The 22426-nt window shown below is 42.6% G+C and overlaps 1 protein-coding gene across 1 annotated transcript in view; it reads left to right on the plus strand.

Moving 5' to 3' along the window:
• The window catches only part of MAP2K5 (mitogen-activated protein kinase kinase 5), a 119752-nt gene that overhangs the window by 13896 nt on the left and 83430 nt on the right, over positions 1-22426 (plus strand). The window contains exons 5-8 of the mRNA XM_058033760.1: positions 3738-3778; positions 4513-4568; positions 8450-8498; positions 15500-15564. Of these exons, the coding sequence (XP_057889743.1) occupies positions 3738-3778; positions 4513-4568; positions 8450-8498; positions 15500-15564 (211 nt within the window). The remainder of the gene's footprint in view (positions 1-3737; positions 3779-4512; positions 4569-8449; positions 8499-15499; positions 15565-22426) is intronic.

The raw sequence follows: 22426 nt of genomic DNA on the forward strand, positions 1-22426 counted from the left end.
GATGGAACTGAGAAGGCTGAAATTCTCCAAGTAAATCTCCCAGCAATAAATTAATTGAAATAATTAAAAATTAAACTCCCCTCACTTAACAGATATTACACAAATAATCATACTGTGAAACTCCCAATTAAACATTCCACACTTGCATTACTTACAACTCTCTGAAGTTTGAATTGGGCAATTAACAGGAGCCTCCTCAAGCCCTGCTAACGAGCTCTCCAAAGAGGCTGGGGGGGATTCCTGGGGCTCCCTGTGCTCCCCTGGAAAGGGGACGGGAGTTTGAGGGGAATGGGGGAAATTGGGATTTATAGAAAATTGGCAAAGAGAGGGAGGGATCTCCTGCCCCTTCCCAGGCATGGATCATGGAATCCTGGAATGGTTTGGATGAGAAGGACCTGAAATCCCATGGATCCTGTCCAATCCCATCCCATGGATCCTATCCAATCCTATCCCATGGATCCCATCCCATCCCATGGATCCTATCCGATCCCATCCCATGGATTTCATGCCATCCCAACCAATATTAATGATTCCATTTCATCCCATCCCATGGATCCTATCCCATCCCATGGATCCTGTCCAGTCCCAACCCATGGATCCCATCCAATATTAATGATTCCATTTCATCCCCATGGATCCCATCCCATCCCATCCCATGGATCCTGTCCAGTCCCATCCCATGGATCCCATCCCATCCCATCCAATATTAATGATTCCATTTCATTCCCATCCCATGGATCCCATCCCATCCCATGGATCCTGTCCAATCCCAGCCCATGGATCCCATGGATTCCATCCAATATTAATGATTCCGTTTCATCCCCATTCCCATCCCATGGATCCCATCCCATCCCATCCAACATTAATGATTCCATTTCATTCCCATCCCATGGATCTCATCCCATCCCATGGCAGGGACACCTCCCACTGTCCCAGGCTGCTCCAGCCTGGCCTGGGACATTCCAGGGATCCAGGGGCAGCCACAGCTGCTCTGGGAATTCCATCTGAATATCCCAATATCCAGCCCTGCCCTATCCCATTTAAGCCATTCCCTGTGTCCTGTCCCTCCATCCCTTGTCCCCAGTCCCTCCCAGCTCTCCTGGAGCCCTTTAGGGGCCCTGGAAAAGCTCTGAGCATTCCCTGGATCCTCCTCTTGTGGCTCAGAGGATCTGGATGATCCGAGTAGGTTGGAAAATCTGGGAATTTTCCTTAAATCTGTACATTTCCCTGTAAACACCCAGTCCCAGGAGTGCTGCCAGGAGCTGCTCACACCTCACCCACCCTGGGGTTTAAAGCACGTTTTGGGATTTAAAATTCTCCCTTTGGCTCATTCCTGGGAACTCCTGTTCCTGCTGCTGTCTCCTGGATGATCTCTGGACAGAATTGGGAACTGTCTCAGTTCTGCCCCAGCTTCAAACCCCTCCAGATCCTCAGCCCTGCCTCAGCTCTGGCTCTGCTGCATTTCCTCCTCCCCACTCCCTCCAAATGCTCCCGAGCTCAGGTTTTGTTTCATCTTCCCAAACCACCCTTAAAACCCTTTTTTCCCTGGGTTAGAACCTTGAAACCTCCCCAAACTACCCCTGAGCTCTGCAGCTGCTCTGAAATATCCAACAAAATCACAAAATCTGCTCTCCTGCTCTTTTTTTTTTCTGCTTTCTTGCTCATTTTTTAAATTTTTTTTTCCTTCCTTGTCTCCTTGTCCTGCCTCTCTAATGAACATCCCAAATTTTGGCAGCCCTTTTTCTCCTGTGCCCTTTTAGCCCCACTTGAAAGCCCCAGCAGCACCTGCAGCTTTTCTGCCTCTAATTTCCACTTCTTCCCTTTCAAGGGATTCCTTTGCAAATCCTTTGAGTTCTTTTCCTTTTCTGCCTCTCTGACTTCTGAGGGAGCCTCAGTTCCTGCTCCCAAAAACTCCTGTATTCCATAAAAATCCTGTTAGGAGCACGTTTCCACGTGCCAACCTGTGTTACCTGGGCTGTGCTTTATTTATTCATAATAAAAAGAGCTTCAAGAGGAAAAAAAAATTGGTATTTTCTCTATTTTTAATAGGTTTATTATTGCTGGTTAGGTAGTAAGAGGCAGAGGGGGATTTTATATTAAAAATAAACATCTGTATGTGGTGTACATATAAAAACATGTGCACACATATATATCTGTATATTTTTTATATATATAGATATATAATATCTATAATATATATATTTATATTTCTTTCTATATTTATCTATGTATCTGCATATATTAAGATATTTTTAGATGGCTATATTTATTTATAGATATGTAAAAATCAATGTTTTTATATATCTACATATATTTATATAGATCTACGTTTTTGCATATCTACATATTTTTAGTATATTTATGTATTTATTTTTTTTTATGTATCTTTGTATTTTAAACATATATGTAGATAGAAATAGAAATATATAGAGATATATTTTGATATATGTATATTTTGATATATGTATATTTTTGTATATCTACTTAGATTTTTAATATGTATTTATATATATTTATATCTGTTTATCTCTGTCTTTTTCCCACGTTATTTACATCCTGTTTGTGGAATGCAAGGTGAACACAGCAACCAGATACACACCCTAAAAATCAGTGACACTTCAGTGGCATTTATTCAGTATTTAGCTCTTATTTATTCACTATTTACCCTTTATTTATTCAGTATTTGCCAGAGAGGCTCACTGCTGTTACCCCTGCCGTGGCTTCTCCCCTCTTTGGTTTCCCCCAGATTTTTCCCCCACATTTCTCCCATATTTACCTTTGATTTATTCAATATTTACCTTTTGGGGGCTCTGCTGTTGCCTTTGGTTTGGGTTTTCTCCTAGTTTTTTTTCCCAGGTTTCCCCCATGTTTTTTCTCCATATTTACTTTTTATTTATTTGGTATTTACCTTTTATTTTCTCAGTATTTACCAGAGAGGCTCACTGCTCTTACTCCTGCCATGGTTTCTCCCCTGTTTGGTTTCTCCCCATGTTTCCTCTATGATTTCCCCCATATTTACCTTTTATTTATTCAATATTTGCATTTTGGAGGCTCTCTGCTGTTGCCCCTGCCAGGTTTTTCCCCAGGTTTGTTTTTCCCCAGGTTTGTTTTTCCCCAGGTTTGTTTTTCCCATGTTGTTTCCCCCATTTCTTGCCCATTTCCCCCCCCCACATTTCTTCCCCGTTTCTTCCCCATTTTCCCCCAAAGTGCCTCTCCCAAAATGGCCAATTCCTGACGCGGCCAATTCCCTAAAAATCCCAATATTAGATTGCAAATATCCCTGTGAAATTCCATTGAAAAAAAACACCCCAGCGTGTGAAAACACAGCACCGCAAGGTTGCAACCTGAATTACCAAAAAAATCCCCTCATTTGAGCCAAGGGTTCTCTGGGTTGTGGTGTGTTTTGACAGAAATGAGAATTTCCAAGGGTTCTCTGGGTTGTGGTGTGTTTTGACAGAAATGAGAATTTCCAAGGGTTCTCTGGGTTGTGCTGTGTTTTGACAGAAATGAGAATTTCCATGGCACGGTGTCAGGAAGCTCTCAGCATTTATAAATGCTCACTCCTGCAAGTTAAAAATCCTGGGCTGTAATTCCCACTCTGGGTCTCGCCAGGCACTTTTCAATCATTTCTCTCTGCTAATTTTGGTGTCACCCTCATTTCTTTTGAAAAGATTCATTTTGAGCAAATTTGTAAATGGCCCTGATGTGTTCTACAATTTAGTCAATTACTGTTTCAGCCTGCAAACCTCCTGGGAAACGGAACATACATGGCCTCAAGGTACGAATTTCAATAATTGTTTCAGGAAAGTTAGATGGATTTGTAATGCTGTGTTCCACTTATTGAAATGTCAAATAAAACTGCACTTTCTTGAGCTCTGACAAGCAGATTTTTTTTTTTAATTCTTTTTTTTTTTTTTTTTTGTTTTTGGCAAGAGTGGGAGAAGGGTTCATCTGCTAAATGCTGGCTGTGATATCTATATTTATATGTCTATATTTATAGATGTGGTTTTATTCAAAATGGGTTTGCCTTTTTGTTTTTAACCTCTGCTAATCATGTTCTTAAATTTTAGTAGTTCATTTATCAACTGCTGGCCGCCACTACTTCAAAGCTTTTAAACCCCCACCTCATTCTGTGATTTCAGTCATTTATCCAATTGTGGGAAGGCACCACAGTGGGATTATTTTAGATTTTTAGATTGCTTATTATTTTAGATTATTTTAGATTTTTAGATTGCTCCTACAATCACATGGAGGAGCCTATGAGCGCATTAAGTGATTTTTTTGAGTGTTTAAAAAGAGAACAAATCCTGAATTTCTCCCCCTTCCTGGCGCATCCTTAGCGGAACGGCGCAGCCCGCTAACCTACATCCCCCCCTCAGCCAGCAGCGTGCCTGGCAAGCAGCTCATTAACCTTGCCAGGCTGATGAGGGCTCCGTGGCAAATTACAGGTTAATTAGCAGGGTGTCCCTGAGCAGGGCTGAGCTCAGGCTCCCCTTTCCCTCTCTCCTGCAGGTGAACACGCGGGCGGGGGCCGGCAGCGGCGCCTCCGAGGCCCTGCCCAGCAACAGGTGAGGACCTTTCCTTTTTTCCTCTTTCCTCCTTCCCTTCTTCCCCCCCTTAATTCCCTTTGTTTGGGGCCCAGAGCAGAGCCCCACGCCCCGTTGGTTCTGTGGGGTTGGGTGGGATTCCCATGGGTGATGCTGGGTTGGCATCGGTGGGGACGCTCCCCGTGGGTTTGTGCTGGGGAAGTGAGGGGTGGTGGGGAAATTGGGGTTTGGGGGGTGTTTCAGGGAGAAACTGGGGTGTGATGGGTGTTTCAGGGGGAAATCAGGGTTAGCTGGTGGAGAAATTAGGGTTTGATTGGTGTTTCAGGGAGAAATTGGGGTTTGTTGGGTGTTTCAGGGAGAAATTGGGGTTTGATGGTGGAGAAATTGGGGTTTGGTGGGTGTTTCAGGGAGAAATCAGGGTTTGATGGTGGGGAAATTGGGGTTTGATGGGTGTTTCAGGGAGAAATTGGGTTTGATGGGTGTTTCAGGGAGAAATTGGGGTTTGATGGTGGAGAAATTGGGGTTTGATGGGTGTTTCAGGGAGAAATTGGGGTTTGATGGTGGAGAAATTGGGGTTTGTTGGGTGTTTCAGGGAGAAATTAGGGTTTGATGGTGGAGAAATTGGGGTTTGGTGGGTGTTTCAGGGAGAAATCAGGGTTTGATGGTGGAGAAATTGGGGTTTGTTGGGTGTTTCAGGGAGAAATTGGGGTTTGGTGGGTGTTTCAGGGAGAAATTAGGGTTTGATGGTGGAGAAATTGGGGTTTGTTGGGTGTTTCAGGGAGAAATTGGGGTTTGATGGGTGTTTCAGGGAGAAATTGGGGTTTGATGGGTGTTTCAGGGAGAAATTAGGGTTTGATGGTGGAGAAGTTGGGGTTTGTTGGGTGTTTCAGGGAGAAATTGGGGTTTGGTGGGTGTTTCAGGGAGAAATCAGTGTTTGCTGCTGGACAAATCAGGGTTTTCTGGGTGTTTCAGGAGAAATTGGGGTTTGCTGGTGGAGAAATGGGAGATTGCTGAGAAGTTCAGAAAGAAATTAGGGTTTGTTGGGTGTTTCAGGAGGAAATAAGGGTTAGCTGGTGGGGAAATGGGGGTTTGATGGGTGTTTCAGGGAGAAATTGGGGTTTGGTGGGTGTTTCAGGGAGAAATTAGGGTTTGATGATGGAGAAATTGGGGTTTGTTGGGTGTTTCAGGAGAAATTGGGGTTTGCTGCTGGAGGAATTGGGGTTTGCTGGGTGTTTCAGGAAGAAAGGAGGATTTGCTGGTGTTTCAGGTGGCTCTAAGCTTAGAAAGCCCTGAGGTGCAATTGGGGCTCAGCTCCTTGGGCTGCCCCAGTGCCAGGTCTGTGCTCAGCTCTTTGTTGCTTGTTCACTCCAGGACTCATTGATTTGAAAGTTTGATTCCCACTCATAGGTTTGTACCAATAAATAACCCAAATAATAAACTTATGTAGATTTGTCTGGGTGGGGTAGGATTTTTTAAAAATCCTTTCAGTTTAAGTGCCTGTTTCCTACAGTTCCAGCCAAGTTTTGGGGTCCATCCCCCTTATCTTGCTTTTTACATTCCAGGCCTAATTTGAAAACTCGTATTGAGGTCTTAAAATGCAAGAGAACTCATTCTCTGTTTTTTTTTTTTCCTATTTGTTTTACAAATGCTGGAGGATAAACTCCTTTTTATTACGTGAATTGTTACAGGAAGTCATAATACTGATGGTAAAAACCTACAAAAAACCTTTCTGTATCCTTAAAAAGAAATAAGGAGTGTCTGGCTCCATCTTCCTACAAAAGCATAACTGAGCCATGGGAATAGAATTCTCTGGGGGCTCCTTTCAGCCTAAATTATTCTATTATTCTAACAAGCACACAATATTCCATTTATCTGTGCATCAGCATCCTGCTCCCTTTTCTCCCTGGGAAAAAGGAAGGAAAAAGGAATGTTTTGGAGATTAAAAAGGTGAATTACCACAGATTAATGTGGTCAGAGGGGCACTTTTGTGGTGCTTTGGGCACATTTGGAATTTGGTGAATTTTGGGGGCCTGTCCTGAGGCTGGGGCAGTCCCACAAATCCGATTTTCACTGTGGGAGATTCCAGCTGCAGGGCTGGGGTTTTTCCCTGCTGAAAACCCCTTCCAAACCCAGTAATCCCAGTTTGCTGCTCCCTTTGGTGGCTCTGTAATTGTGGAGATTTAAAAAAATCCCACCCTGGCAAAGTTTGCCCCATCCCTGGGGGAACATTCGACCCCATCCCAAAACTCTGAAATGGAAAGAGAATAAATCAGAATATCTGTGTGCTCTGCAGTCCCCCCAGGCTGAGCTAAATAAAGCTGATTTTTCTGTCACTGCTGCTGCTTCCTTTCAGTTCCTCCTGTACTTTGAGCTTGTTCTTCAAGTGCATTGAAAATGAAGCTTCTAGAAGATTCTTGTCACCTTATCTGGTGGTTAATTGCCATTCCTTTTCCAAAACCCTCTGCACCAGGAGTTTTGTTTTTGAAGTAATTGAAAGTCTCTCTTTGTTTCATGTTCACAAATTGTTAGTCATGAAAGATGACAAGATCAACTTATGTTTCCTTGGAAAACTTAATTTTTCTTTAAAGCAGTCGTGGGAACAAGAGGCCTATTAAAGAACAAAGCCACCAAATATGAAATCTGTGTTTTCACTGTTCCTGTTAATAATGATCTGTGATCAAGACACGTGCACAGCCCTTTCAAGAATATATTATTTTGTACTTTTTTCTTTTTTTTTTTTTCTTTTTTTTTTTTAACTTCAGTAATAAGAGCAGAATGTCCCTTTGAGATGAAGTTTTGCAGACGTTGCTGCCCTGGCAGTTTGTTGTGCTGAAGCTCCAAGGAGCAGAGTTTGTCAGGAAAGGAGGGGAAAAACCAGGATTTTGGGAGATTTTGGAGGAGTTTGGGTTGTGAGATTTTGGAGGAGCTTGAGGGCATTAAAGGTTTCACCCTTTAACTCACCAAGCTGAGAAGTGGGGCTTGGTGAGGTTCTCATGGAGGAAATTAAAGTGAGTTTTGTTTTCTTGATTTGGGGGTGGATTCTCCAGGAAAAGGAAAGGGATTAAATTAATAGGAGTTTTGTTGTATTGGTCTGGGGGTGAATTCTCTTGGAAAAGCCAAGGGAAGAAATTCAAGTGAGTTTTGTTGTGTTGGTTTTGGGATAGATTCTCCTGCAAAAGCAAAGGGAAGAATGAGTTTTGTTTTGTTGGTTTGGGGGTGAATTCTAAGGGATTACAATAATGTGAGTTTTGTTTTGTTTTTTGTTTATTTGGGGATGGATTCTCCTGGAAAAGCCAAGGGATTAAATTAAAGTGAGTTTTGTTTTGTTTGTTTGGGGATGGATTCCCCTGGAAAATCCAAGGGGTTCAGCAGGCTGCCCTGGGATGGGCTCCCCTCAGGGATTTGGGCACGGCCTGAGGTCCCAGATCAGCAATTCTGCCCCAGCCCGGGGTCCCTGGAGGAGGGGGTGACATCCCTGGCAGCAGAGCCTGGAGCTGAGATGCACAGGAATCCCTGGAATCCTGCCTTGGGGAGCTCAAAAACCAGATTGGCACTGCAAAACTGGGTGCCAGCCACGTGCTTTGAGAGCTGGGGTCAAACACCCAAATTTGTTTCAAATTTCCCTCTTAGAGCTGGTGAGCAAGAGCTTGTGTCCCAGCAGGTTGTGCAGTCAGGTGTCTAAGCCAGCTGTAAGGTGGAAAACATATTGATTTTTTTTTTTAATTATTATTATTTTTTTTTAACTGTTCATTGCTGCTGCCTGCAGTGCTGGCTGCTCTCACCACACCTTCCCCTTCAAGTTTAATCTCAGAATATGGAGCCACAAACTCCTCTTGTTGCTCAATTTGTCTGATAAAAATAATTGCTTTAATTTGTTGTTTTTTTTTTTTTTCCTTTTCCAGCTTGAAGAAGTCCTCTGCAGAGCTGAAGAAGATCCTTGCCAATGGCCAGGTGGGTGCTTTGGCTGGGCACACCTGGTCCCTGGGTGGAGCTCCCAGCTCCTGCAGCTGAAATGTGATTTTTTTTAACCCAAAATTGGGGGTCATGGGAGCGTTCAGGGTCCTGATTTGCTTTTATTGGCACAGAAATTTGTGCCAGTAAATTCTCAAAATCAGCTTTAGCTGCAGATGGATGGAGGCCCCTCAGTCAGTGTTGGGTAACTTGAGGGAGCTGCTCGCTTGTCAGCCTCAATCAGACATGGAAATGGGATGAAGCACTTGGTTTTTTGTCTAGAATAGTTATTTTTTTATTTACTTAGTGTATTGTTAGGACCCTGGTTAGTGGGAATTTTCCACTTTTTGCACTGACAAACTCTGACCCCCAAGAGAACCCTGCATTTGATCTGAGAGCGTGGAGAAAGCTTCCAAAATTAATTGATAAAATTAAGATTATAGGTGTGTGGTTTGGTTAAAAGGGTGTAATAAAGAATGAAGTTTATATTTGTAGGAATATGTAATAAAGAATGAAGTTCATATTTACAGGAAAATTAGAAGGTACTGTGCATGGATTGATTAACAATCTGCTGAAATTCATCTCATTGCCAGTGTGTGTGTTTATTAAATGTCTCTATTTCTGGGTAGTTTACATATTTCCATTACAGATTCTTTTGGGATAAAATTCTTGTTTTTGCAGGTTTTTTTCACAAGAATAGATTGTTATGTAAACTGATTTTCACTCTTGGAGTTCATTTCTCATGGGAGCTCCACAGGCTAGCTGTTAGTTTAGTTGGAATAGCAGTAAAGCCTGATTTTTACAGTTTACTGTAAAATAGATTTTATTTTATAAGGTTTTATTTATTTGCAAAAAATGACCTTAGTGGGTTTTAGGGCAGGAGATGCTGAACTATTTGTCAGGTTCTTGCAAGGAGCCTCTCTGGAATTACCTCAGGGTTGTGGTTTTGGGCTGGGAGGGATCTCAGAGCCCAAACTGAAAATCCTCTGCCCCAGGGAGCTCCAGGCCCATCCTTGGACCCTCCCAGGGATGGGGAATCCACAATTCTCAAGCAGCCACCTAAATATATTTGAATATATAAATATATTTTATAGATAAATAAATATAAAATATAAAAATAAATATGTTAAAAATATATTAACTGTATTCATTATATATTCATATTAATAAACATAAAAATATAGATTCAAAATATAAAAATAAATAAAAATACATTGAAATATATGATATTTATATAATATTAAAATATATAAAATTATATATTTTAATATATAAATATATAAATTAATAAAAATAAAATTATAAAATATATGTTTTATATTTATTTTATATTTATAAAACCAAATATAAAATATATTAAAACAATACACATTATATATCCTATTTATATATTATATGAATATATATAATATATAAAAAATAGAATATATATTATTTATATTCTATTTATGTATTATATATTATATAAATATTATCTATATAAATAAAATAAAAACAAAAAATATATTAAATATATTTATTTTACATTTATTATATATTTATAAACCCAAATAAATCTATTTTAATATACAGATATATTTGTGCCAGGTTTGGCAGCCTTGGAGGGAGGCACCTGTCCACGGGGCTGCCTGTTAGGCTCTATTGACTGAGACATCTGTGTCACTGCAAATAAAAGACTCTCATTGATTTTCTTAACTGCTCCTCACTTCCCCTCTGCCTTGGCAGCCTGAAATCTTCATTATCTCAGGTGCCTATTCAGTGTCACACCGTGACCTCCCCGGGCCTTGGTGGCATTTCATGAATCAGGGGCTGGGCCTGGCAGCAGGGCAAGGGTTCAGCCTCACCTGGGCTATTTTCAGGGGAAAAAATGGGATTTTTTTTTCCCCTGCCATAAATGAGATTTTTTTTCCCCTGCCATAAATGAGATTTTTTCCCCCTCCGAAAATGAGGTTTTTCCCCCTCCGAAAATGAGGTTTTTCCCCCTCCAAAAATGAGGTTTTTCCCCCTCCAAAAATGAGGTTTTTTTTCCCTCCAAAAATGAGATTTTTTTCCCATCCAAAACATGAGCCCAGCGCTGCTGAGTCCCTGGATACAGCTGGAAATGGGGATTTTAGGCTGAGATCAGTGTTCTCAAATTCCTGATATTTTAAAAAATTATTTTTATATTATATAATTTTATGTTAGTTATCATTACATTCCTGATAATTTTAATTTTTTTTTTAATATTTCAGAATTCCCAGGTAAGTAATGTATTTCCCTTGCTGCCTTGAGATTCTGGAGTAGCAGCAGCAGCAGGTGGCTGAACTTGTAAATCAGGGTGGTGCTCTCTGATGTTACTGATTTATTTTCGAGTAAAACCCCAGAATAGGAGTAAAATCTCTCTGTGGTTGGCTGAATTTGGCATTTCATTTGTTCTAAACTACAGAGAGCAAGGGGTTGGGGTGCCCTGCGAGAGATTCATAGACTGGTTCCCTGGGGTTTCGAATTTTAAAACCAAACTTCTTCTTGTGGTACTAAAAATGTTGCTTAAACTCACTGGAAAAAAAAAAAAAAAAAAGAAAATAAGGATTAAATGCCTCTTCTTATGATATTAAAAATGTTAATTAATCCCACTGAAAAATAGAGGAAAATAAGGATTAAGTGCCTCTTCTTACTATATGGAAAATGTAAGTTAAACTCACAAAAAAAAACCCTAAAATTAGGTACTTGTTATGATATTGGAATTGCTACTTAAAACCCACTAAAAAGAAGATAAGAATGAAGTTTTATACTTAAATCCAATTTAAAGAAAACAAGAATTAAAAACCTTTTCTCCTGATATTAAAAATGTTACTGAAACCCACTAAAAATGAATAAATAATTCAGTTTTAATACTACTTTTTAGTCAGCCTGATCGGAGTTGATTTGCTTTTTGTTGAAAGGACATTATTTCATTTGTGTTCTGCAGAATTTTGGTGATGGGTTCCTGGGTGAAACTTCAACTTTTGTTCATTTTGGGGGGATTAAGTCACACTTAACCATTACTTAAGTGTGGCCTGGTCATTATTTTTGATTATTTTTTGGCAGTTTGTGCTTTGAGGCATCCCTAATGATATTCCCCCAGTAGTTTCCATTTAGCTTTAATAAGGAATTCATATTAATCATTAAAAGAAGGGGACGTGATTCTTCAAGATAATCAAATATTGACAGGTTAGAAATAGCTTTCTGCCCGGCCTCATTGATAGAGGTGATGTGATATAAATATTTATTTCTTTTCTGTCACTCAGGGTAAATGCCACCAATTGATTCAGCATTGATAGAGTGTCACCAGTTCATAAGGAGCTGCAGTGCCTGTGCTGCCCCATTAGAGCCTCCCTGAAAAGGGGATTTGCTAAAGCTCCTCCCTGGGCTCTCAGTAATGCACAAAAACCACCCTGGTTCCACCAGGATTCATTGGGAATTCGGTTTTTAATAATTCACAAAAACCACCCTGGTTTCAGCAGGATTCACTGGGAATTTGACTGTTTATTCACAAAAAACACTCTGGTTTCACCAGGATTAATTGGGAATTTGGTTCTTAATAATTCACAAAAAACACTCTGGTTTCACCAGGATTCATTGGGAATTTGGTTCTTAATAATTCACAAAAACCACCCTGGTTTCACCAGGATTCATTGGGAATTTGGTTCCTAATAATTCACAAAAACCACCCTGGTTTCACCAGGATTCATTGGGAATTGGGCAGTTTATTTACAAAAAGTCCACCCTGATTTCATCAGGAATAATTGGGAATTTAACTTCTAATAATTTACAGCATTTACAGAAAACCCACCCTGCTTGCACCAGGATTAATTGGGAATTTGGTTCTTAATAATTCACAAAAACCCACCCTGATTTCATCAGGATTCATTGGGAATTTGCTTCTTAATAATTCACAAAAACCCACTCTGATTTCAGCAGGATTAATTTGGCATTTAGATTTTAATAGTAATTTTTAAAATTTACAAAAAGTCCACCCTGATTTCACCAGGATTAGTTGGGAATTTGGTTGTTAATAATACACAAAGCCCACCCTGATTTCACCAGGATTAATTGGGAATTTGGCTCTTAAAAGTTGACGAAAACCCACCCTAGTTTCATCAGTATTAATTGGGCATTTAGATTTTAATAATTTACAAAATTTACAAAAAAACCACCCTGATTTAATCAGGATTAATTGGGAATTGGGCTATTTATTTACCAAAAATCCACCCTGATTAATTGGGAATTTGACTTCTAATACTTTACAAAAAAATCACCCTGATTTCATCAGGATTGATTGGAAATTTTGCTCTTAATAATCTACAAAACATTGTACTAATTATTCATAATTCTGATTTCACCAGGATTAACTGGGCATTTATCTTTTAATAATTTCCAAAAAGCCCACTCTGATTTCACCATGACTAATTGGGAATTTGACATTTATTTCCAATAACCCACCCTGGTTCCACCAGGATTAATTGGGAATTTGGCATTTATTTCCAATAACCCACCCTGGTTTCACCAGGAGTAATTGGGAATTTGGCATTTATTTCCAATAACCCACCCTGGTTTCACTGGGATTAATTGGGAATTTGACATTTATTTCCAATAACCCACCCTGGTTTCATCCCCAGCCAGTGGAAGGGAGGGATGCTTTGTTTGCTGCTCCCTGCTTGGTTTTCCATGGATTCCTGAATTTTCCAGCCCATCCAAGTTGGGGTTGCAGCTTTAACACCCCCTGCTATAAGGGGAACCTTTTATGATGGAGAATCCAGTTTTCCCAGTGGGATAAATAAATCACCCCCTGCTTTTGGCACCTTTATTTGAGCCAGTAAATCCCATTTTATCTCCCATCAGCTGCAGCTCCTGCCTCCAGCCCAGCATTCCTGCTTTTCCCTGGGATTCTGGGTGCCCCAGGGGATGGAGCTGCTCCTGTCCCTGTCCTTTAGGGAGAGATGTGGAGAAAAATTTCCTTTTCCCTGTGGGAAACAAGCAGGGAATGTGCTGGATGTCTCCAGTTCTGCTCAATTCAGTGTTCATGACTTGAGGAACCTCCAAAAAAAAAAAATCTTCTCTTTTCCCCATCAGGCTGCAAAAATACAAATTTTTTGTTGGTTTTGTGGGTTCATTGGGTTTCCTTTGGGGTGATTGGGAATTGCATCTCCTGCATTTTTGGGAATTCATGCATCTCCTGCATTTTTGGGAATTCATGCATCTCCTGCATTTTTGGGAATGCAGGAGGTCTTTACTCCAAGGCTGGAGGATTCAGGTGCTCCAGCTTGGAAGAGCAAAACTCCTTAAAATTCCCAAGTCTGCAGCCAGAGAGAAATTATTTTTTATTTTAGGGATCCTCTGTAGATTCTTTGCATATTTTGAATCCTATTTATGAGCAATTGTTCCTCGTGAGGAACAACTTCCCCCCCTTCTGTTTGCATTTCTGATGAATGCAATGAGCGAAGGAGCTTTCAGGAGTGAAATGTTAATTTTCATCACAAACCTTGGTGTTGGAATGGGCCCTCCTAAGGAACCTGGCCCAGGTTTAATTACAAATAAATAATAAAATCATCACCTTCTGTTTTGAGTTGTCTCAACTCAGGATTTCCCATCCCTGTGTAGCAATTCCATTGAGAAACCACAATTTTTTGCTCAGGTAGTGAAAGGAAAAACCATCAATTTTGGATTAATCATTTCTGCCCTTGCAACTTCTTTTAAATCAATAAAATATTTCATTTTCTGGTCATTAGAAATGCTGAGTATTGACTCTTTGGGACATTTGAGCTTGTTATCATCACTTGTGTTAATACACAAAAATGACATCTTTAAGCAGCCAGGCCAAGCCATGTGAAATATTTAACTTGGTGTCGTATAAAATACAAGTAATTACTGAAAATGAGTTAATGTTTCCTAGAAAAATCTCTTTTCAAAGCAGGATTTGCTCAAACATTTTCTACTTAAAATGATCAGGCAACGGGGGCATCTTTCTGGAAAATTGCTTTTAACCCAAAATTAATTCTGTTCAAAATATTTATTTTAAAGTATAAATGTGCATTGCAAAAACATCTTTAATGGGATTTTTAAATTTGTGCCAAATCAGAGTAACTCTGCTTGTCCAGGAGAAGGTTGAGTTGTGGTTTTACATCCCAGTTGTTTCTCAGGCAAAATGTTAAGCTGTTGTAAAATCCATGTAAAATAAGGTGCCAAATTCAGGGATTTCTGCAGTGCTTTTATCAGCTGAGGATCTGAGCAGAAAAAACAGAGGCAAAGAATTTGCTGTGTGTTTCAAGGAAAATCACTTGGATTGGGATTCCAGGCTGATTTTTCTTCAGATACAAAAAAATTGCTTTAGATTTTTTAAAATTTTTCTTTAGATACAAGAATTTGCTGTGTGTTTCAGGGAAAATCACTTGGGTTGAGATTCCAGGCTGATTTTTCTTAAGATACAAACATTTGCTTTAGGTTTTTTAAATTTTTCTTTAGATACAAGAATTTGCTGTGTGTTTCAGGGAAAATCACTGGAAAAATCCAGACTGATTTTTCTTCAGACAGAAAGTGTCCAAACTGAGCTGTGCCAGAGCTGCCTCTCGCCGAGGCTCAGCTGTGGGATTCCAGAATAAATCCCAAACTTTTCCAGCTGCCAGGGTTGTTCCCATTCACCTCCAACTTTGGCTCTGCTGATGTGCTGCTCTGGAGCCCCTTTTCCTCTCAGCAGCAGTGCCCTGACCCTCCTGAGCTATATTATATCATTCCATTTTGACACCTTTTATCAAACTTTAATGAAATGACCCAGGCAAACAAATTGTCATTAAACTTTCCATCACTTTGTCCCTTGGTATCGTCTTTTATAAATTGGACAGCAAATGTTGTATTGATCTTCTCGTTCTTGCAGCTGAACTTGAAATGACCCAGACTGCTTGTTGTTTATGGCCTGGAGTTGCTTTTCCTTGACATTTCCATCCCCAGCATGACATCTCTTTTGTTTTTCTTTCTTTCTTGTGGAGATGAATGAACAAGACATTCGATACCGAGACATCCTCGGCCACGGCAACGGAGGCACCGTCTACAAGTGAGTGGGGGTTTCGCCTCTAACCTGCCCCAAAATTCAAATTTCACGGCGTTTCTACTTCTTACATTTTGCGGTGTAGACAGGCCCTTTGCAGGAGAAAAATCTTGGTGTAAAGTTTTAAACCGTTCTGGGGTGTTTTATTCTGGTTTTAACGCGGCTTTGGATCTTTCCTGGGAGCACGTTGAGGGTTCACAGTGGGATTTGGGATGTCCTGGGTTGGAATCCAGGATCTGGAATTCCTGCTGGCTCACCTGGGGGTGACAGCAGTGGCATGTGGTGGCACCAGTGCCCTCAGGATCCCTCACCCCCTTTTGCTGCTCTCCCTCCCTCCCAGCCTGATCAACTCCCCCAAATTTCGGTGCAGAAGCTCCAGCCCTGGAGCCAGGATTAATTTTAATACTGTAAAAAAATTTAAAATATCGCAGATAGGACTCTCCTGTTGAGAAAACTCCTGCTTATGCATCATACAAAGTTTAAACTACAGAATGTAATATCTGGGACTTAGTAGTCTGCAGTGGGGTATGAAAAATATTCCTGTGGGAATTAAGAAATCCATACTTTGTCAGAAAGCCCTGAGGGAGCAATAAAGGTTTCCTCCAGAGAGCTGTTTACCATATACAGTAACCCAGCATCCCATTAGGGTTTTGTTTATACCTTAGACATTTTAACTTTGATATTAACATTTTTCCCCCCCACTAAAATGTTTTAAAAGCCACGGTGCATTTAGTTTGGTTTCTAATTGGCTGCCAGCATTGCAAAACAGCTCCTGGCAGAAGGTTGGATGGAAATGGAATTCCAGAGCCTCCAAGGGGGAAATGCAGCCTTGGGATGGACTCTTGAAATCAGGTTGGCCCTGGGGGTGGAAGGTGCTTCAGAAATCTTTCCTTGGAGAAGGATGTTCCTAGGACTTGAGGAAATGGTGTTATTTTCTGGTTTTATGGGAGATAGGAATGTTGAACTTTAGAGCTCAGACTGTTGGTGTTGGGTGGAGAGGCAGAGAAGGGAATTGGGGTAAAAGCTGGATGTTCTTGTGTGACACCATCGTGTGCTTCTGAGGGTGTGGAATTGGGATAAAAGCCCTGTGTGACACCGTCCTGTGTTTCTGAGGGTGTGGAATTGGGATAAAAGCCCTGTGTGACACCGTCCTGTGTTTCTGAGGGTGTGGAATTGGGATAAAAGCCCTGTGTGACACCATCCTGTGCTTCTGAGGGTGTGGAATTGGGATAAAAGCCCTGTGTGACACCGTCCTGTGTTTCTGCAGGTGCCTGGAGTGGGGACTGTGACAATTCCCTGCCCTCTGGGGAGGGACAGTCTCACCTGGAGAGGCAGGAGCCCCTCCTGTGTCAGGGAGGTGTTTCTGTGGCTCCTGTTCCTTTTTATCCCACTGTTATTTAAATTAAAGTCAGCAGCTTTGGGGTGTCTCCAGGACAGGAGTCACTCCAGCCTTTTCCAGGGAACGGGTGCTGGTTTGGGTGTGGAAATTTTACAGATTATCATGGAACCCTCCAGTGGTTTGGGCTGGGAGGGAGCTCAGTTTATCTCATCCCACCCCTGCCATGGCAGGGACACCTCCCATTGTCCCAGAGTGCTCCAAACCCCTCCAACCTGGCCTTGGGCACTCCAGGGATCCAGGGGCAGCCACAGCTGCTCTGGGAATTCCATCCCAGCCAGGAATTCCTTCCCAAGATCCATCTAAATCTCCCCTTTCCCACTCTGAAGCCATTCCCGTGTCCTGTCCCTCCATCCCTTGTCCCCAGTCCCTCTCCAGCTCTCCTGGAGCCCCTTCAGGCCCTGAGCATTCCCTGGATCCTTCCCTTCTCCAGGGGAACACTCCCAGCTCTCCCAGCCTGGCTCTAGAGCTCTCCAGCCCTGTGGCAAAGCCACCTCAATCCCCTTTTCCCAAAAAGTCCCCAAATCTCCCACTCTGGCAGAGCATCCCCGCCCCAGCAGGAGATGAGGGATCAAACTGGAATGCTCCCAGGGATCAAACTGGAATGCTCCCAGGGATCAAACTGGAATGCTCCCAGGTCTCTGCAGTGCCTCAGCACGGGGAGCAGCCCAGGGATGTTTTATTGCAGTAAATCAATGAGCATTTGTCAGGTGCAATGAATTGCAGAGGTTGGGCGCTCTCCCTCTCTGGCTGGGGCTCCTGGCCCGTGTGGGGATCAATGTGCAGCTCAGCACCAGCCTGTCTGCACCCTCCCTTTCATCTTTTTGTTATCCTTACCTTGTATTTTTTATGTTATTTTAATCCCCCCTCTCTTCCCTGAGCTCTTGATCCTGCCTCATATCCATTATGGCAGTGAAATATTCCCGGTGTTCCAGGGACGCAGGAGGCTGAGCAAAAACCTCCTTTTTCCATGGAAAAACTCTTCTATTGGAATAGTTTATTGAGATGGAGGTATTGATCAGCCCTCCTGCTCCCCCCTGGCTGGAGGTGGGCTGCTTCCCTTTGGAAGCCTGTGTTTAGTTAGGAAACATGGGGGGTTTTTTTTAGTTAGAAAATGGATTTCATTTATTTGGGTTCTTTACAGCTGCGAGTGGTTTATGGCTTGGAGAAGAGGTATCTTAGCTTTATTTTTATGACAGTATAATTATACTTTAGAAATACACTTGATTACTGTGTGGAGCAAAATTGTTCCACTATATTGGCTCGGCCAATATTGCTATACAAACAACTTTTCAGTCAATTGAGCCTGGTGAAAAATCAATACTTTATAGCAATATTTCTAGGGAGAACTTGCTGAATCTAAATGTTTTTCCTGTTCTAAAAAGAAGGGATTTTATAGTTCTTTGACATCCTGTTCTGCCCCTACCTTTTGATCCGCTGTTTGCTTAATTAAGGAACGATAAAAATTCTCGTGTTAGATATGGCAAAACCAGTTAATTAGCTTTGCTTTTTGGTTGCTTGCATGTTCAAAAATATGTGAGAAAATAGAAAACAAGCCCAAAGTGTCTATTGAACATTGCAGCAGAAAGCAGGAATTCTTCCAGAGCTGCTGAGGGGGCAGAGTGTGCCCTTTTTTGGGTAAAGATTGTTAAAAAAAGGGGAAAATCTGCTGCAGCAACGCTCCTGAATTAAATATGTAATTCCAGTTTTATGCATTTTTTTGAACCTCAGCTGCCCATGTGGTGGGACATCTCTGGATTTGCTTAAATTGCCTTTTTTATTTTTTTTTTTTTTTTTTTGGAACAAATAATTCAGTGGTCAGCCCAAAAGGCATTTAAAGGATCTGCTTTGTGCTGCATCTTTGGGCTCCATCAGTGCCTGCAGAGACCTCTCTGAGGAGATCTTTCCTTAGGTGAAGGATTTCCTTTGGAATGTCTGGATGTGCCAGCCAGTTAAATTAAAGCAGCTTCTTTAAATTATTTAGACTTCAAATCCTTACTTTTGTATATTTTGAACCCAAATGTTACAAAGTCCAAGTGTTTATCTCTGGCAAATAATTCCTCTGTCAGGTCTTTCTCACACAATGTGTCTAAAGCATCACTATTTTCTTTATACAGGAGCAAAATGAAGGGTTTATCCTAATTTTGTGTTCTTTAGGTTTTGTTTTTCAAGGAGAAAGGAGAAGTGAGATGTCCTGAACTCTGTTTAGGGCAGGGCACATCCTCCTGGGATTTATTTTACAGTGAGGTTTTGTAGCTCTGTGGGTTCTGTTGGAGTCTCCAGCAGCAGGAGCATAAAGGAAAAATAACCATAAAGCCCCAATGATGCCCTAATTAATTTGGGAGTTACCAGGATCTGGGAGAGAGGGAAGGAATGGGAACATCAGTTCCCATCTCAGCAAAGTGCTGTGAGAGCAGAAGGCTTCACTTGGAAGTTGAGTAATTGGGAGAGAAGTGGCTGTGGCTGATGTCCCAGGCTGTAAGATTGGATGGCCTGGAAAGCAGGGAGAAATGAGGGAGTTAATTTGTCTGAGCAATTTCCTGAGCAATTCTGCAGCGTGGTGGAACGTTCCAGCATCTGCCCTTCCCCTCATCCCTCCCTCAGCCAGCCTTGGGGTGCCCCAGCAGCACGTGAAATGGAAAAGTTGGGAGACAGCTGCTCCACAGCCTGGAATCCATCCTGGGACAAAGCTGGGCATCCTCTGGCCCTGCTGGGGCAGCCCTGGAGCAGGTGATGGATGCCTCAGGTTTGGGGTTTATATTTCTCAGGTTCTGTGCTGCTTTAGTGGGTGGGTTCACATGAGGGGATGGGGAGCTCTGTGCACAGAGCAGGGACACAAAACAATTCCTGCTCCAGCTGGGCACCAAGCACAAATGCCCCAAATCTCAGCCCAGGAGCACAAACCCCGTGGGCTGCAGAGAGAAAAACAAGCAGGGTGGGACTGCCTGGGCTAAAGCTGGAATGGGACAATGAACTGCAAGGTGAGTCCCAGGAAAGGCTCTCCCAACCTTTTCCCACAGTTCTTGTCCCAGCCTGGTGCTCAGGGAGGGATCACAGGCAGGTTCAGTAGCTTGTTTGGCATCCAAACTCATCTTTGACCCTTGGAAGTCTTCAAATTGCATCTCCCTTAATTCCTGTGGAAGCATTTCCCTTGCTCTCCTTTCCTGTGCATTCATTTTGTGCTCCTCTTGTTTGGGTTTATTTTTAGTCCCACTGAGGGTGTTGGAGCAGCCCTGCCTGGCTGAGTTAGAGGTGTCCTCCTGGATTTTGTCTGATTGCAGTGGGGTTTGGAGGAGACTGACCAGTGCCTGCTGGTCACTCACTGCAGACAGACTGACCAGTGCCTGCTGGTCACTCACTGCAGACAGACTGACCAGTGCCTGCTGGTCACTCACTGCAGACAGACAGACTGACCAGTGCCTGCTGGTCACTCACTGCAGACAGACTGACCAGTGCCTGCTGGTCACTCACTGCAGACAGACTGACCAGTGCCTGCTGGTCACTCACTGCAGACAGACTGACCGGTGCCTGCTGGTCACTCACTGCAGACAGACTGACCGGTGCCTGCTGGTCACTCACTGCAGACAGACTGACCGGTGCCTGCTGGTCACTCACTGCAGACAGACTGACCAGTGCCTGCTGGTCACTCACTGCCTGTGACCCTGGTGGGCACTCAGCCCCCCCATAAAGTCAGTTCTGCACAAAAGTGCATAAAATGAAGATAAAGTACCTCCTTGGAGCCTGACAAAAGCCATTCCTCTGCAGAATGGGAGCTGCAGTGAAAGTAAATAAATGAATGGACAGCAATCACAGCCTAGTTGATGAAACTGTTCAATTAAAGCACAGGCATTTACATGGTGTAATTTCCCTAAATTGCCAATGAGCCCCTTTAGACACAACCAGTGTTCAAATTGATTTCAGCATTGATTTTGGCTGAAGCTGATAAATTTCTGCTTGTTAGTTAAAGTAATTTTGCAGAAGACTTTGTAGTGCAGTATTGAAGTGTTCATTTAGCTGATGGTTAAAAGAGGAGTTATTTACAGAGGGTTCTACTGTTGGGCTGAGATGGGACAATTCCCCGGTCATCTTTTTACTTTTAATTTTTAAGCTTCAGTATCCAATCAATACGTTATTGAAACTGATTAAAATGTATCCAGCCAGCTGCCTATGGCTGTTTAATTAGAAACTGGATGATTCTTAAATTAAAGTTGTTTTGTTTGTGGTGGATGTCCGTAGCTGGGAAAGATGGAGCGAGTGGGAAATGGGAGTTTGTGCTGGTTAGCAGGGAGTGAGCTGGGGTGGGAGCCCAGGGCTGCCCACCCTCACAGGGAACAATTCCTCATTCCCAATATCCATTCCCTGTGTCCTGTCCCTCCATCCTTGTCCCCAGTCCCTCTCCAGCTCTCCTGGAGCTCCTTTAGGTGTTGGAAGGGCTCTGAGGATTCCCTGATCCTTCCCTTTTCCAGGTGAACACCCCTCATGTTGGCATCCTAATTCCTGCCGCCAGAGAAGGCGATGCAGGTGTTGGCTCACACTCTGTTTCTTCATCTTTCTTTCCTAAAGTTGTGATGTGTTCACCCCAGGCTGTCTGCCACCCACATCAGTCAGAGCTCAGGGCTGCTCTGCTGCCTCTTGTCCTTGCACCAGATGAAATCCAGCAGGTAAATCCATCCCTGTGCCTGCAGCTGCTCTGGGTGCAGACTAAATTCAGATTAAATCCAGTTTAAATCCAGCAGATGAATCCATCCCTGTGCCTGGAGCTGCTCTGGCTGCAGATTAAATCCAGATGAAACCCAGCAGGTGAATTTATTCCCATATCTGGAGGCACACTGGGTGATGTGGTGGCACTGTGTGACCTGGTGTGGGTGACCCAGCGTAGGTGCTGGTGGCACCTGACTCTGCTCGAGCTCCATCTCCATTGCAGGTGTCTCTGTCTCTCAGGAATGGGTTCTGCCCCACAGTGGGATGGGCACAGATCCCATTTTGGAGCTGCCCCTCAGTGTTTTTCTGCAGGAGGGAGGGAGGAGTCTCTGAGTGGTCACAGGTGGGATGAGGAGCAGGTCACAGCACGGAGGGATCCTCACTCCCTGTGATTCCAGCACTGAGCTGTTAAGTGAGACTTTGCTGCTCCTTTCTGCAGCCTCTGCTGCCAGCTGTGCCCTTTTCCCCAAGTTTGAGCATTCAGGCACTGTTTGCTGTTTGTTTGCCACTTCCCCAGCAAATCATTTTGCAATCAGCACTGGAGCATCTGCGGTGGCGTTTCAGAGGAGGGGAGGTTGTGCTGTGAACCAGCACAGCCCCATAAAAGCTCCTTTCTCCAACTGCTGTGCACTTTGGCTTCTCTGATTTAACAGCCACAGTCAGGCTAATGTGTTTGCTATTGCAGGAGGCAGCAACTGGCAAAGTGCTTATTTCCTAGGAGCAATTTGAATTTCTTTCTTTGGATGGCCGTGGAGTACGTGACACTGCTGT

The sequence above is a fragment of the Melospiza georgiana genome, chromosome 13 (genome assembly GCF_028018845.1).
Source record: "Melospiza georgiana isolate bMelGeo1 chromosome 13, bMelGeo1.pri, whole genome shotgun sequence".
NCBI lineage: Eukaryota > Metazoa > Chordata > Aves > Passeriformes > Passerellidae > Melospiza > Melospiza georgiana.